The sequence below is a fragment of the Macrobrachium nipponense genome, chromosome 16 (assembly GCF_015104395.2).
Source record: "Macrobrachium nipponense isolate FS-2020 chromosome 16, ASM1510439v2, whole genome shotgun sequence".
Classification (NCBI taxonomy): Eukaryota; Metazoa; Arthropoda; class Malacostraca; order Decapoda; family Palaemonidae; genus Macrobrachium; species Macrobrachium nipponense.
Genome location: NC_087209.1, coordinates 58,279,231 through 58,291,898, shown reverse-complemented (window position 1 = coordinate 58,291,898; position 12,668 = coordinate 58,279,231). Strand labels below are relative to the sequence as shown.

At 40.2% G+C, this 12,668-nt stretch overlaps 1 protein-coding gene across 2 annotated transcripts in view; it reads left to right on the top strand.

The window, feature by feature from the left end:
* The window catches only part of LOC135195734 (low-density lipoprotein receptor-related protein 11-like), an 88,336-nt gene that overhangs the window by 72,465 nt on the left and 3,203 nt on the right, over positions 1-12,668 (top strand). The window contains exons 7-11 of one of the 2 annotated variants that reach the window (XM_064222175.1): positions 350-450; positions 5,735-5,937; positions 8,143-8,349; positions 9,089-9,194; positions 9,697-9,999. In XM_064222175.1, the coding sequence (XP_064078245.1) occupies positions 350-450; positions 5,735-5,937; positions 8,143-8,349; positions 9,089-9,194; positions 9,697-9,999 (920 nt within the window). The remainder of the gene's footprint in view (positions 1-349; positions 451-5,734; positions 5,938-8,142; positions 8,350-9,088; positions 9,195-9,696; positions 10,000-12,668) is intronic. The other variant, XM_064222176.1, reaches the window with a different exon arrangement.

Below are 12,668 nucleotides of genomic sequence, written 5' to 3'. Positions count from 1 at the left end.
TTGCCGACTGACTGACTACGCCACCTCTATCATCCCGTATTGTGTGTCCGGTGTGTGTGGGTGGCAGGGGGGTCGGGGTGGGGGGGGGCGTTCTGTGGAACGAACGAGTCGGGGGTGTGGGTGGGAGCTGAAAGACGCAAAACATGGGAAGAGATGCTTTGAATAAATCAATTGACTTTCCCATTAATTAAAGGAAATACCTCATCTGATGCCATCTTTTTAAAAAATAAAAAAACAAAAAAATAGACTTTCTCTATATTAATTTCGAATTCTTCGTATGACGTCCTTGTAGGAAGTCCCTTACAAAATGAAAGTGAGCTCGTTAATGACATCATTATCTTTACTTCAGCCCTGCTGAGGAGCCTGTAGCCTACGGTGGACGAGGGCGGGGACACACCTTCTACGACTACAACCAACGACCAGCCTGGCCGGGACAGAGATACGGCATGGGTAAGCTGTGGTTTTATTATTATTATTATCACTATTATTATTCAGAGGATGAAGAACCTTACTCGTATGGAACAAGGCCACTACAGGGGTCAATGACTTGAAATTCAAACTTCCAAAGAATATTATTATTATTATTATTTTTTTTTTTTTTTTTTTTTTGCTCTATCACAGTCCTCCAATTCGACTGGGTGGTATTTATAGTGTGGGGTTCCGGGTTGCATCCTGCCTCCTTAGGAGTCCATCACTCTTCTTACTATGTGTGCCGTTTCTAGGATCACACTCTTCTGCATCAGTCCTGGAGCTACTTCAGCTTCTAGTTTTTCTAGATTCCTTTTCAGGGATCTTGGGATAGTGCCTAGTGCTCCTATGATTATGGGTACGATTTCCACTGGCATATCCCATATCCTTCTTATTTCTATTTTCAGATCTTGATACTTATCCATTTTTTCCCTTATCCATTGATACTTATCCATTCTTTCTCTTCAACTCTGGTGTCCCATGGTATTGCGACATCAATGAGTGATACTTTCTTCTTGACTTTATCAATCAACGTCACGTCTGGTCTGTTTGCACGTATCACCCTATCCGTTCTGATACCATAGTCCCAGAGGATCTTTGCGTGATCGTTTTCTATCACTCCCTCAGGTTGGTGCTCGTACCACTTATTACTGCAAGGTAGCTTATGTTTCTTGCACAGGCTCCAGTGGAGGGCTTTTGCCACTGAATCATGCCTCTTTTTGTACTGGTTCTGTGCAAGTGCCGGGAGAGATGTTATTTCCGTCTATCGTTCTTTGAACATATCTGGTTCTTAGGGCCTGATCTTGTGCCGCTGTTATCATTCCTTCAGTTTCCTTCTTTAGCTCTCCCCTCTGTAGCCATTGCCATGCGTCATCGCTGGCTAGTTCTTTAGTCTGTCTCATGTATTGTCCGTGCATTGGTTTGTTGTGCCAGTCCTCTGTTCTGTCTGTCATTCTCCTGTCTCTGTATATTTCTGGGTCTTCGTCTACTTTTATTAGTCCTTCTTCCCATGCACTCTTTAGCCACTCGTCTTCACTGGTTTTCAGATATTGCCCCAGTGCTCTGTTCTCGATGTTGACACAGTCCTCTATACTTAGTAGTCCTCTCCCTCCTTCCTTTCGTGTTATGTATAGTCTGTCCGTATTTGCTCTTGGGTGTAGTGCTTTGTGTATTGTCATATGTTTCCTGGTTTTCTGATCTATGCTGCGGAGTTCTGCTTTCGTCCATTCCACTATTCCTGCGCTGTATCTGATTACTGGCACTGCCCATGTGTTTATGGCTTTTATCATATTTCCGGCGTTGAGTTTTGACTTGAGTATCGCCTTGAGTCTCTGCATATATTCTTTCCTGATCGTGTCCTTCATCTCTTGGTGTTTTATATCCCCTCCTTCCATTATTCCCAGGTATTTGTATCCTGTCTCATCTATGTGTTTGATGTTGCTCCCATCTGGTAGCTTTATCCCTTCAGTTCTCATTACTTTGCCTTTTTGTATGTTGACTAGGGCGCATTTTTCTATTCCAAACTCCATCCTGATGTCCCCAGATACAATCCTTACAGTCTGGATTAGGGTATCTATTTCCTTGATGCTCTTACCATACAGCTTGATGTCGTCCATGAACATCAGATGGTTGATTCTGTTGCCTCTTTTCTTGAGTTGGTACCCGGCATCCATCTTCTGTAGTACTTTTGTCATGGGAATCATGGCTACTACGAAGAGTAGTTGGGACAGTGAGTCGCCCTGGAAGATCCCTCTCCTGATATTAACCTCTGCTAGTCTTATTCCAGAGCTTGTAAGTATTGTATTCCAGTTGTGCATTGTATTTTTGAGAAGCTGATGGTGTTTTCCTCTGCCCCATATATTTTCAGGCATTCTATTAGCCATGTGTGTGGTATCATGTCGAAGGCTTTCTTATAGTCTATCCATGCCATGCTTAGGTTGGTTTTCCTTCTCCTACTGTTCTTCATTACCATTTTGTCTATCAGGAGCTGGTCTTTTGTGCCCCTACACTTCCTTCTGCAGCCTTTCTGTTGGTGGGGGATGGTGTTTGTCTCCTCTAGGTAGTTGTGTAGCCTTTCACTGATGATACCTGTTAGTAACTTCCACATTATTGGTAGGCAGGTGATAGGCATGTAGTTACTGGCTATATTTCCCTTACTCTTGTCTTTTTGTACTAAGGATGTTCTTCCTGTGGTCATCCATTTGGGTGCATGGTGATTTGAGATACAATGCTGGAGTTGTTCTGCTATTCGTGGGTGTAGGGCCTTGAAGTTTTTGAGCCAGTATCCATGGACTTCATCGGGACCTGGGGCTTTCCAGTTTGGCATTTTCTTTAGTTGGTGTCTGACTGTGTCTGTCGTGATCTCTGTGAATCTTTGTTTTATTCTCCCTGTTTCTTCTTCCTTGACTTCCTGGAGCCATGTTGCATGTTTGTTGTGTGATACCGGATTGCTCCATATGTTTTCCCAGAATCTCTTACTTGGTTCGGCTTCAGGAATTTCTGGGTGGTTGTCTTCCCCTCTTAGTTGGCTGTATAGTATTTTCTGGTTAGTTCCGAATAGTTTGTTCTGTTGGTATCCCTTATTCCTGTTCATGTATCGTTGGATCTTATGTTTTTCATCTTCTATTGTGTTGTTTAGTCCCCTCTCTTGTACTTTGTATTTCTCGTTGAGTTCCTCCCTTGTTTTCTTGCTTCTTAACCTTTCTTCTGCCATCTTTCAGTTTACTCAAGTCAGATCTCATCACCATGATTTGCTTTTCCAGGCGCCTTTTCCAAGGAGGTTGCTGTTTTGGTTTCTGTTGAGTTGGTTGTGCTGGTGGTGTTGGTGTTCGAATCCCCATCAGTTCTGCTACTAATCTTGCTCCTGCATATGCCAAGTTATTTGTTTCTGTGATACTGGTGGTGTGTATTATGCCCATTATTTCATTGACCTCACTTGTTTTCTCCCTTAATTTCTTGGTGTTGTAGGCTTTCATGGAGGGGATCTTTGTTCTCTCTGTATCTGACTCCATCCATTGTCTAATCTTTTCTACCTATTCCGTCCTCTCTGTTACTTCGTCGGTGTTTCTTCGTGTGTCGTTGTTTGATACCTCATCCTCCATGTCGTCTTCTGTGGCATCGTCTCTCAGTTCGTCTTCGTGAAATTCGTTGTCGTGTGACATTTCCCTTTCCAGTTCTTCTCTTTCTGTTGGGAAGAGCCAGTTCTTTTTCTTTATGTTCCTTACTTGGTCTGCCAGCCTCTGCTCTGTTTGGGGGGTGTTATTCCTCTCATTCCAGATGTTGACCAATCTTCTTCTATATCCTCTCTCCGTCGGGTTGCTTCTGATGTAGCATCTCCATATTTCCTTATTTTCTTCTCTTGTCCATTTCTTCCTTTTGCTTCTGTAGCTCCAATCTCAGGCTGTTGATTACTGTCGTTGTGGTGATCAGTTGCTGGATGACGACCTCCAAGTACCTGACCGTCTTCCCCTTCAATTGGGTTGAATACCTGGTTGCCGGACGAAGCTCCTCTGTTGCCAGAGGTTCCATTTACGTCGTTGTCGTTTATTCTTCATTTCTTTCCATCATTGCTGAGTTTTGCTATTTAACCCATAGCTGGACCCTACCCCATCAGGGATAGGTACTCATTTACAGCTGAGTAGACTGAGGAAATTATGGTAAAGATCCTTTCCCAAGGAATCAACGCCGAGGAGAGCGGTCACCCATCCAACGACTGACCAGCCCAATGTTGCTTAACTTGACTTAAGTCCATTGACGACCTAACCCACTCCTCCACGGCGCCACACATTATTATTATTATTATTATTATTATTATTATTATTATTATTATTATTATTATTATTATTATTATTATTATTATTCAGAAGATGAAGAGCCCTATTCATATGGAACAAGGCCACTACAGGGGTCAATAACTTGAAATTCAAACTTCCATTAGATATATATATTATTATTATTATTATTATTATTATTATTTTATTATTATTATTATTATTATTATTATTATTCAGAAGAGGAAGAACCCTATTCATATGGAACAAGGCCACTACATTGGTCAATGACTTGAAATTCAAACTTCCAAAGAATATTATTATTATTATTATTATTATTATTATTATTATTATTATTATTATTATTATTATTATTATTATTATTATTATTATTATTATCATTATTATTATTATCATTCAGAAAATAAAGAACCCTGTTCGTATGGAACAAGCCCACCAAAGGGGCCAATGACTTAAGAAATTCAAGCTTCCAAAGAATATGATGTTCGTTAGGAAGAAGTAAGAGGAGGCAAAGGGAAATACAGAAAGGAGATTTCTCACTTATTAAAAAGACAAAATTAAATTAGTAAACTAACAAATGGATGAAAATTGGTTAAAATGCGAGGCGAATAACATCAGGGTAGTAATACATTGCATCTTTGCTTTTACTTCTGATTACTATGTAGCAAAAGATTTGCGATTCACATAACAAACAGGACTCTGGTAGTGCATTTTCCAAAGGTTAAATGGTTCTATTGTTTCAAATCTCTGTGAGGGTTCATGGTATTAAGGTGCATCCATGCTGAAGTTAAACCTGTTATAAACACACGTAAGCAACTTGTTGCTCACATACTGCAAATACTTTCAATACAGTTCAACAACTTACTGATAGTCCTAAACAGCTTCACACGATCATGCAACTTGACTTGTCAAAGATGCGTTCTCCAATCAGTTGTTGATTTGTCTGCAATGTTTGTGATATATAAGCAATAAGTTGTCAACATTTGTTCGTGACATGTCCTACTGATGGATAGAGACCTCTGAAACGACACGTGAATACTCTCCTAAACAGACTGAGATATATCCGTGTATACTTTCATTAACAGACTGAGATATATCCGTGTATACTTTCATTAACAGACTGAGATATATCCGTGTATACTTTCATTAACAGACTGAGATATATCCATGTATACTTTCATTAACAGACTGAGATATATCCGTGTATACTCTCTCATAAACAGACTGAGATATATCCATGAATACTCTCATAAACAGACTGAGATACATCCAAGTTTATACTGATTCTGCTTGTCATGATTCTACCATGCCAGATTGTAACAAGCGAATTACATAGCGCGTCATCTGCCTCCATGCAGCCCTTGCTGTCGTTCGTTTTAGCTCAAGCCAGCCACACGTAGTGGCACGGGCTCTTTGTCCTTAAATCATCTCCAAACGACATCCCTTTCGTGTTTCTGAATCTCAACTTCTTGCAGGTGAGGGAGGAAGCCGAGGTATGGGAGGCGAGTTCATGGGATCGGAGCCACACCATTCCTTCCACTATCCAGACTACGGCCAACCCCAGCAGATACCACAGCCTATGCAACAGCAACAGCAACAACAACAGCAGCAGCAACAACCACAGCAGCAGCAACAACAACAGCAACAGCAGCAGCCTCCGCAGATGAGCAATGTATGGGTCCGTTTCAATGCCTCGACTGTCAGAGTTCATTCAGAGGCAACGCCACAGCCATGCCACCTTGCACGTTGCACCTTCACTTCTCCAAGTAGATTTTTCCCCAGTAGTATGGCAAGAACAGCGGTAAAATTAGCCTCAAAAGCAGCCATAGATAATGTCGTGCAATTTTCATCTTATGTGGGCGATAAATTCCTTATTTTAACCATTCGTGAACTTTCCACAACCTAACTTTTTCACGACCTTTACTTGCATCAATTTTGGAAAGATTTGTGAATTCAGATTCTCTTGTAAGTGAAAGTTAGAATTTCGTTTGTCCTCAAGCAGCAATTGATATGATGGAGGTTTATTCTGTTAAAATTCCATTCATTTTTATATGCTTGTGAACTGAATTTCTCTGACAACTGAATGTTAGGATTTCCTTGGTCTCTGAGCAACATTGCCAGTATCTGATTTCATTCTTTTAATGTCATATTTCTTTCTTCTATATGTGTGATCTGGTCGTATCTGAAAGCTCCACCACATGACCACCTTATTGCTATTAGAGTACCAACACTCTTCATGATCCAAACTTTCATGTTATTTCCTATAAATTATTCTGTTAGTCTGTAACAATCCAACAACACTATGCTCATTTTCCAGTACTGTAACTAGTAATTCATTTGAAAACAATTTATTAAGAGATTCAACCTGAAAACTATGTAATAAGAAAAAATAATATGCACACACTGCGCAACATGGAAATCCACTAAGCTGATGGGTTGGCAACTGTCTTTTTTCAATTGTTCTTCACTTTCATTCCAAATACTGTAAGGGGTTATTTTGTTTGTGGTCATTCGTACGGGGGTCCACGGCCCTCTGCCTATATTGTTCAAGGATTTCATTGGTCTTGGTCAAGTGCCTGATTTGGGGGGGGAGGGAAGTCGTTTATGTTCAGACACCTGTAGTACAATGGATCGGAGGGAGATTAGGAGAGTGATACAATAAAAGAATCCTGTATTCTACAAAGTTTAAGTTACGAAAACGCGTATATAAGCATACAATCGCACACAAATCTATACACGAATGCATGATGTTTCCAAATTACAAATCAAGAGAAACCTCCTACAGTAGCTTCGAATGAATAAGTGTGGAACTCCATTCGCCGACTATTGGTTCGTGAGACAGAACAGGCCTGAGTAACAAAGAATACGTCTGTAACTTATTGCATGCATATAACCACGGTCCAGATAGAACAGGTCAGCCAGAGAGCGTCCCAATTTTAAGCCTCTTCTGCGCACCTACGTCATCTGAGGGAGCGCGGTGGTGAGAACAATTAAGAACGTACGTCTAACACACTGTCAAGAATCTTTTTAGAAGAGAATGTTTTTGATAATGTGATCTTTTAAGTGTCAAAAGAATGTAAATAAAACAACATTTGCATTTTGAAAATATTTTATTAAGTTACAAATTTATCTTTTTCCTTAGTGCCTCCCTGCATGGTTGCCCTTGATGTTTCGTATACTTTATCAAATTGTATCTAGACCGTGCATATAACAATCAAGTTAGAAGCAAGTCGATGACCGTGAGTGGAGTACGAACCTTTGGCAAACGCTGCATAATCGAGTAACCACATTAAATAGTTGACTTGTATTTAACCAGTCTTTGATGTGTGTGTGCGATGATTGGTCACTGCGTTGAAGGCATGTTTTGCTCTAGTGTGGGTACACCCATATGGTAGTACAGGTCAACAGATCTTCAGTGCTTTGTCTGGGATAGCCCTGCTAGCTCGATGCCCTTTTCCTACTCCACCGAGACCAAATACAACTGACTAACAACCAGGTATACAGTTCACTTAAGTTTTCAGCAGGGGCACAAAATTGGTCTTCAGGACAAAGGCCTGAACTGTCTCCACTTTTAGGAATTGATTTTGGGTCTATCCCTGATGTGGCGTCTTTGGTAACCACTGGAACACTGGAGGGAAAGGTGGGAGGAGGGGCGGGGGAGGAGAAATGCAGGCAGTTATGAGTTAATGATGGCATATGTTGGGGTTGGAAGCTGCCCAACCGGAACTTGGGTTTTGGTAAATTTCGGAAATGAGGATTTGAAAGCAAGTTTTTCGCTGATAAGCATAATGTTTGAATCATTTTTCTTTCACTGTGTGATTCTCAAGAAGTTAATAATAATAATTGATTATTATTATTTTCATTATTTTTTGCTTTCTTGCAGCCTGTATGGATGGACAAACCTAATTTCAACCTCCAACAACAACCAATGCAAGACCTACAACACATGAATGCCGGGCCAGGAATGCAACAGCAGCTTCAGCAACAACAGCAGATGATGCAACAACAGCTAGGACCCTACCAGCAAAATCCCAACAACAAACCCCAGCAGCAAATGGCCAGTTTCCCAGGCAACTTCCAAAACACAGAGGTAGGTTCGACTGTTGAAATTCATATGTATATTCCAGCAAGCCTGGGGAGGCGTATGGCAAATTCATGAATGAGAAAGTACGACAGGTAACAGGAAGATTGCTAAGTGATAAGCACTGTGGGTTTAGACATAGAAGAGGGAGTGGTAGGATTAAGTTATAAATCAACTGCGTAAGGCATTGGAGAACAAAGGAAGCTATAGGTTTCTGTGGCACGCCTGGAACCATAGAAAGCTTATAACAGAATTGACAGGGACAATGTGAGGAGGCTGTTGAAGATGCACGCCACAGCAGGTAATCTGACTATGAGCTTTTGTGATCAAAGCAAGTCTACGTAACTCTGCAGATGCAAACATGACTGGGTTGGTGTAGAAATGAGTTTGAGACAAGAATGTATTGTGTCCATGGCTTGTAGATATTTTTGAGGGCTGGTGGGAGTCAAAGAAAGGATCAAGGTAAAAGTAACGTTATAGGATGAGGATAAGAAAAGGATTGTGGATAGAGTAAGGAAAGAGTTTGACAAAAGAAATCTGAAAACTGAGGTTAGGTTAGGTTAAGTTAAGTTAAGTTAGGTATTTCAGAGCAACTGTAATGAATGATGGCAGGATGTAAGAATAAATGAATTTTAAAACAGGTGACGCCTGGAAGGTAATAGGGTCTTGTGGAAGGTTTGTAGAAGTGAAGTGTGATAGATAGATGCCCTCTCACGTTAAAAGTTACCTGACAGCAATTGTATTTCAGATGGGAATGGTGAGTGGAGGTAACGTCCGTAACCTAGCCAATCAGAGACCAGAAGTAAAATTGCCACCATCAACTAAAGCACCACTGACTACGCTTCCGTCATCCAGTAAGTTCTCTTAATGGTGCATGTTTTAACTGCAATTTTATTTGAACACATTGTTACAGTGTCATAGATGACACAAGAATGTGAAATATCTTCACCTCATCTAGTGTCATAGATGACACAAAAATGAGCAATATCTTCCCCAGTCTTTTGTCAAAATAATGAGCAATATCTTCTGCTAGTCATGTCAAAATATTGAGAGATATCTTTGGCTAGTCTAACGTCAAAATATTGAGCAATACCTTCTGCTAGTCTAATGTCAAAATCATGGGCCAAAACTTTTGCTAGTCTAGTGTCAAAATATTCAAACTTAAAATGTCAATGACTTCAAACTTTTAATTTTATCCTACTTCTACAATAACTGCACACCGTACAATAAGACTATCTTTTCAAACAGAGCAGGTAGTAGAGAGTATTTAGTCAGTCAGATTTCAGCCCCAAACAGTAAATAAAAATAAATCCCCGATACTCATTAATGACAAAAGAACCTCATTCCTCCCTCCAGGCAAATCAAGCACGAGTAGCATTACGAGTAGCAGCAACAACAACAGCAACAGCAACGGTACCTTACATGATGGGAAGGGTGGGGGTGGTGGACTGAGAGGAGGAGGAGGAGGAGGAGGTGGGTCTCATTCATCAGAGGAAAAGAGCTCGGATCACGCCCATCTCGAATCAGCTCACGAACCCCACCAACACTCAATTGCTCACTCTTCTTTGGCTCGACTGGAGGTCAACCTCGAAGAGCTCCAGATCGAAGCTCGCGAGCAGGATGCACAAGCCTCGGGAGCTGTGCTGGCCCTCGCTATGGGTAAGAATGAGTACTTGTTCATAACAGCATCTTTTTGAGTATGAAATATATTCAGTTTTAAAACTAGTACCCCTTTTTCTAGGATGCATAACAGAAAAGCAACTCGGCTTTCTCATTTAACTTACCTAGCTCAATGTATACCTGCTCTTGTATCAGACTGAGCAAATATTCAAATGTATACAACATTCTTGACATCAGTGTTAGTGATGATGTTAATACAGAGGTGACCAGGGAATCTGAAAACAAAAGAGACAAATATGCAGATCATTGAAAATAAAGCAGCTTGGAGTATTACATTTTATAAACTATCTTTCTCACGATTGTCAACGCTATACAAGATGACAGCACTCTGAAAAAGTATTGGTAGAGCGACATGTCATGTGTAGTAATTCTCTTTTCATTAACTTCATCTAGCCTTGCGTTTTGATTCCTTTTACATCAATATTCATTTTCCATTAACAACATAGATATAAAAAAATTATAATTAACTGTATACAGTAACTTTGCAAGTTGCACAGGAAGAAAGGGAAAGATGTATTGGAACATTGCTCACTTTCATTCCAAAAAGCTCCAAAAGGTTAGTTGAAGGGAGCTGAATCGCCAGCCATTCTAAATCTATCCAAATACCTGACAGTCTTCTATAAATGAGGTAAAAGATTTGAATTGATGCTCGAACGATAGTAACCTTTTCCATTTACCAGTTTCCAGTGCAAAGAGTCTAACAAAGACCTTAGACCAGAGGGTTCTTAACCTTTTGTCGACTCCAGACCCCCGATGAATTGCCCAATATGGTTCCATAACCCCTTTGCTTCTTACGTCCACTCAAGTCTTAGTTTAATACAGACTATAGGTATGAATAGCTAGGAATAGAACATTACAAGAAAATCTCCAGATTTCTTCTGCATGGAATAATAATGTCCCCATATTAGGGTCCACTGTTTTACTTGAGAGTTTACTCTAGAGCTTTCCATTGACTGAGCGATTCACTTTCACTTCCATCTATGACTCACACGAATTTTGCTGAAAACCAGGCACTCTCTGATGATGATGTTGTTGTTGAGGGTTTGCACGATTGTCACTCTAGGTTGTGCTACTAAACTCAGGAAGAAGAAGATAAAGACGAGTACTATCATTCTGGGCCACCACTTTGGCATCAGCTTGCAGATTTCTAGGCCATATGCTCCCACCACTTGCTCATTGGTCTCGCACACTCCTAGACTGTATGTCTTTATCACTTGGGCATTACTCTTGCAAAATTCTAGATTGTGAGGCTACCAACTGGGCATTGTTCTTGCAAACTTCTAGTTTGTATGTCGCCATCACTTGGATTTTGCTCTTGCAAACTTTTGAGGTCTCCTTCGTCACTGCTTTCTTCAGCTTCACTGTACAAGTCAGAGTCGTATTCCAAAAAGTACTAGGGAGAAATTGCGAACACATCTACCACTATTCAGTTGAAGAATGTACAGTCACTCATATGTTCCTGGATGTCTCCGGGCATAAAGTTGAATTTCATCCAACTCCTTTTTGGACAATGGGTCTGTACAGTGACATAAGAGGGGCACACACCGAAACTTTCTACATCTGAGTTAGGTAGTTGAACATTTGGCCAGTTTTCCATTCCCAGACACCTGTCATCCAGGAAGGGATGAAATGGAAATCTCTCAAACACCCAGACATCCATAAACTTATATGAGTGACTGTGCATCTGCCTCTCACAGGTTCTGAACCATTCAACCTGTCCCTGTTGATTTAGAACTGTTGGTTTCTCGTTGACGAAACAGGGAAGGAAAGGCACGGTTGGATCAGGGAGGTGAACACGTCCTCGTCTCTTTACCTTACATAAAAAAATGAAGCATTTATTATGGTATATCATCAACTGCAGCCTCTGATATCCCGTAATATCCTTCGTAATAAATGTAGCAGCAAAAGAAGCCTTGAATGATTTAAAAGCATTTATATATAGTCTCTTTTACGATTCTTTCTTCAGCATATGATGGATGTTACATGACGGTACAATATCTGAATGCCCATTACTTCAGCTGTAATATCCAAAGTCTTGACGACGTCCTCTGCAACCTCTGAATACCTCATGTGAATGCTTGTGGTGTAATTTAGGATACGTGAGGTATTAGCTGTAGCTTAAACTCCCTGAACTTAGTTTAAAACAATCTAAAAACCCCACACAAAAATAACAGTAACTGGTACACAGTAGTACTTCCATATCAAGAAATGAATTTTGCATAAAACACTTTAATATCATTGAGGATTCTTCACACTTGTTTCAATATCTACAATAGGTTTGACTGATAACCTGAAGAACATGAGCTTTAATCCAGTGTGGATATTGCTTCAAATATATATATATATATATATATTATATATATATATATATATATATATATATATATATATATATATATACAGAAAATATATAAGAAGTTGAGAATAATGTAAAATTTAGGAATTTCTCGAATTTATGTTTAACCTGCATAGTGGACTACTTACACAGATGCTGACTTTGGACAGTTGAGCATTTTCCTTAGGGTGCGTTCACACTACAGTAAAACGTCCCATAAAGTGGAGGACAAAGCTTTAGCAAATGCAGGATAATCGTATGAAGCACTGGTTATGACTACCAGCAAGTCGTGGACTTGTATTCACCCTGTTGG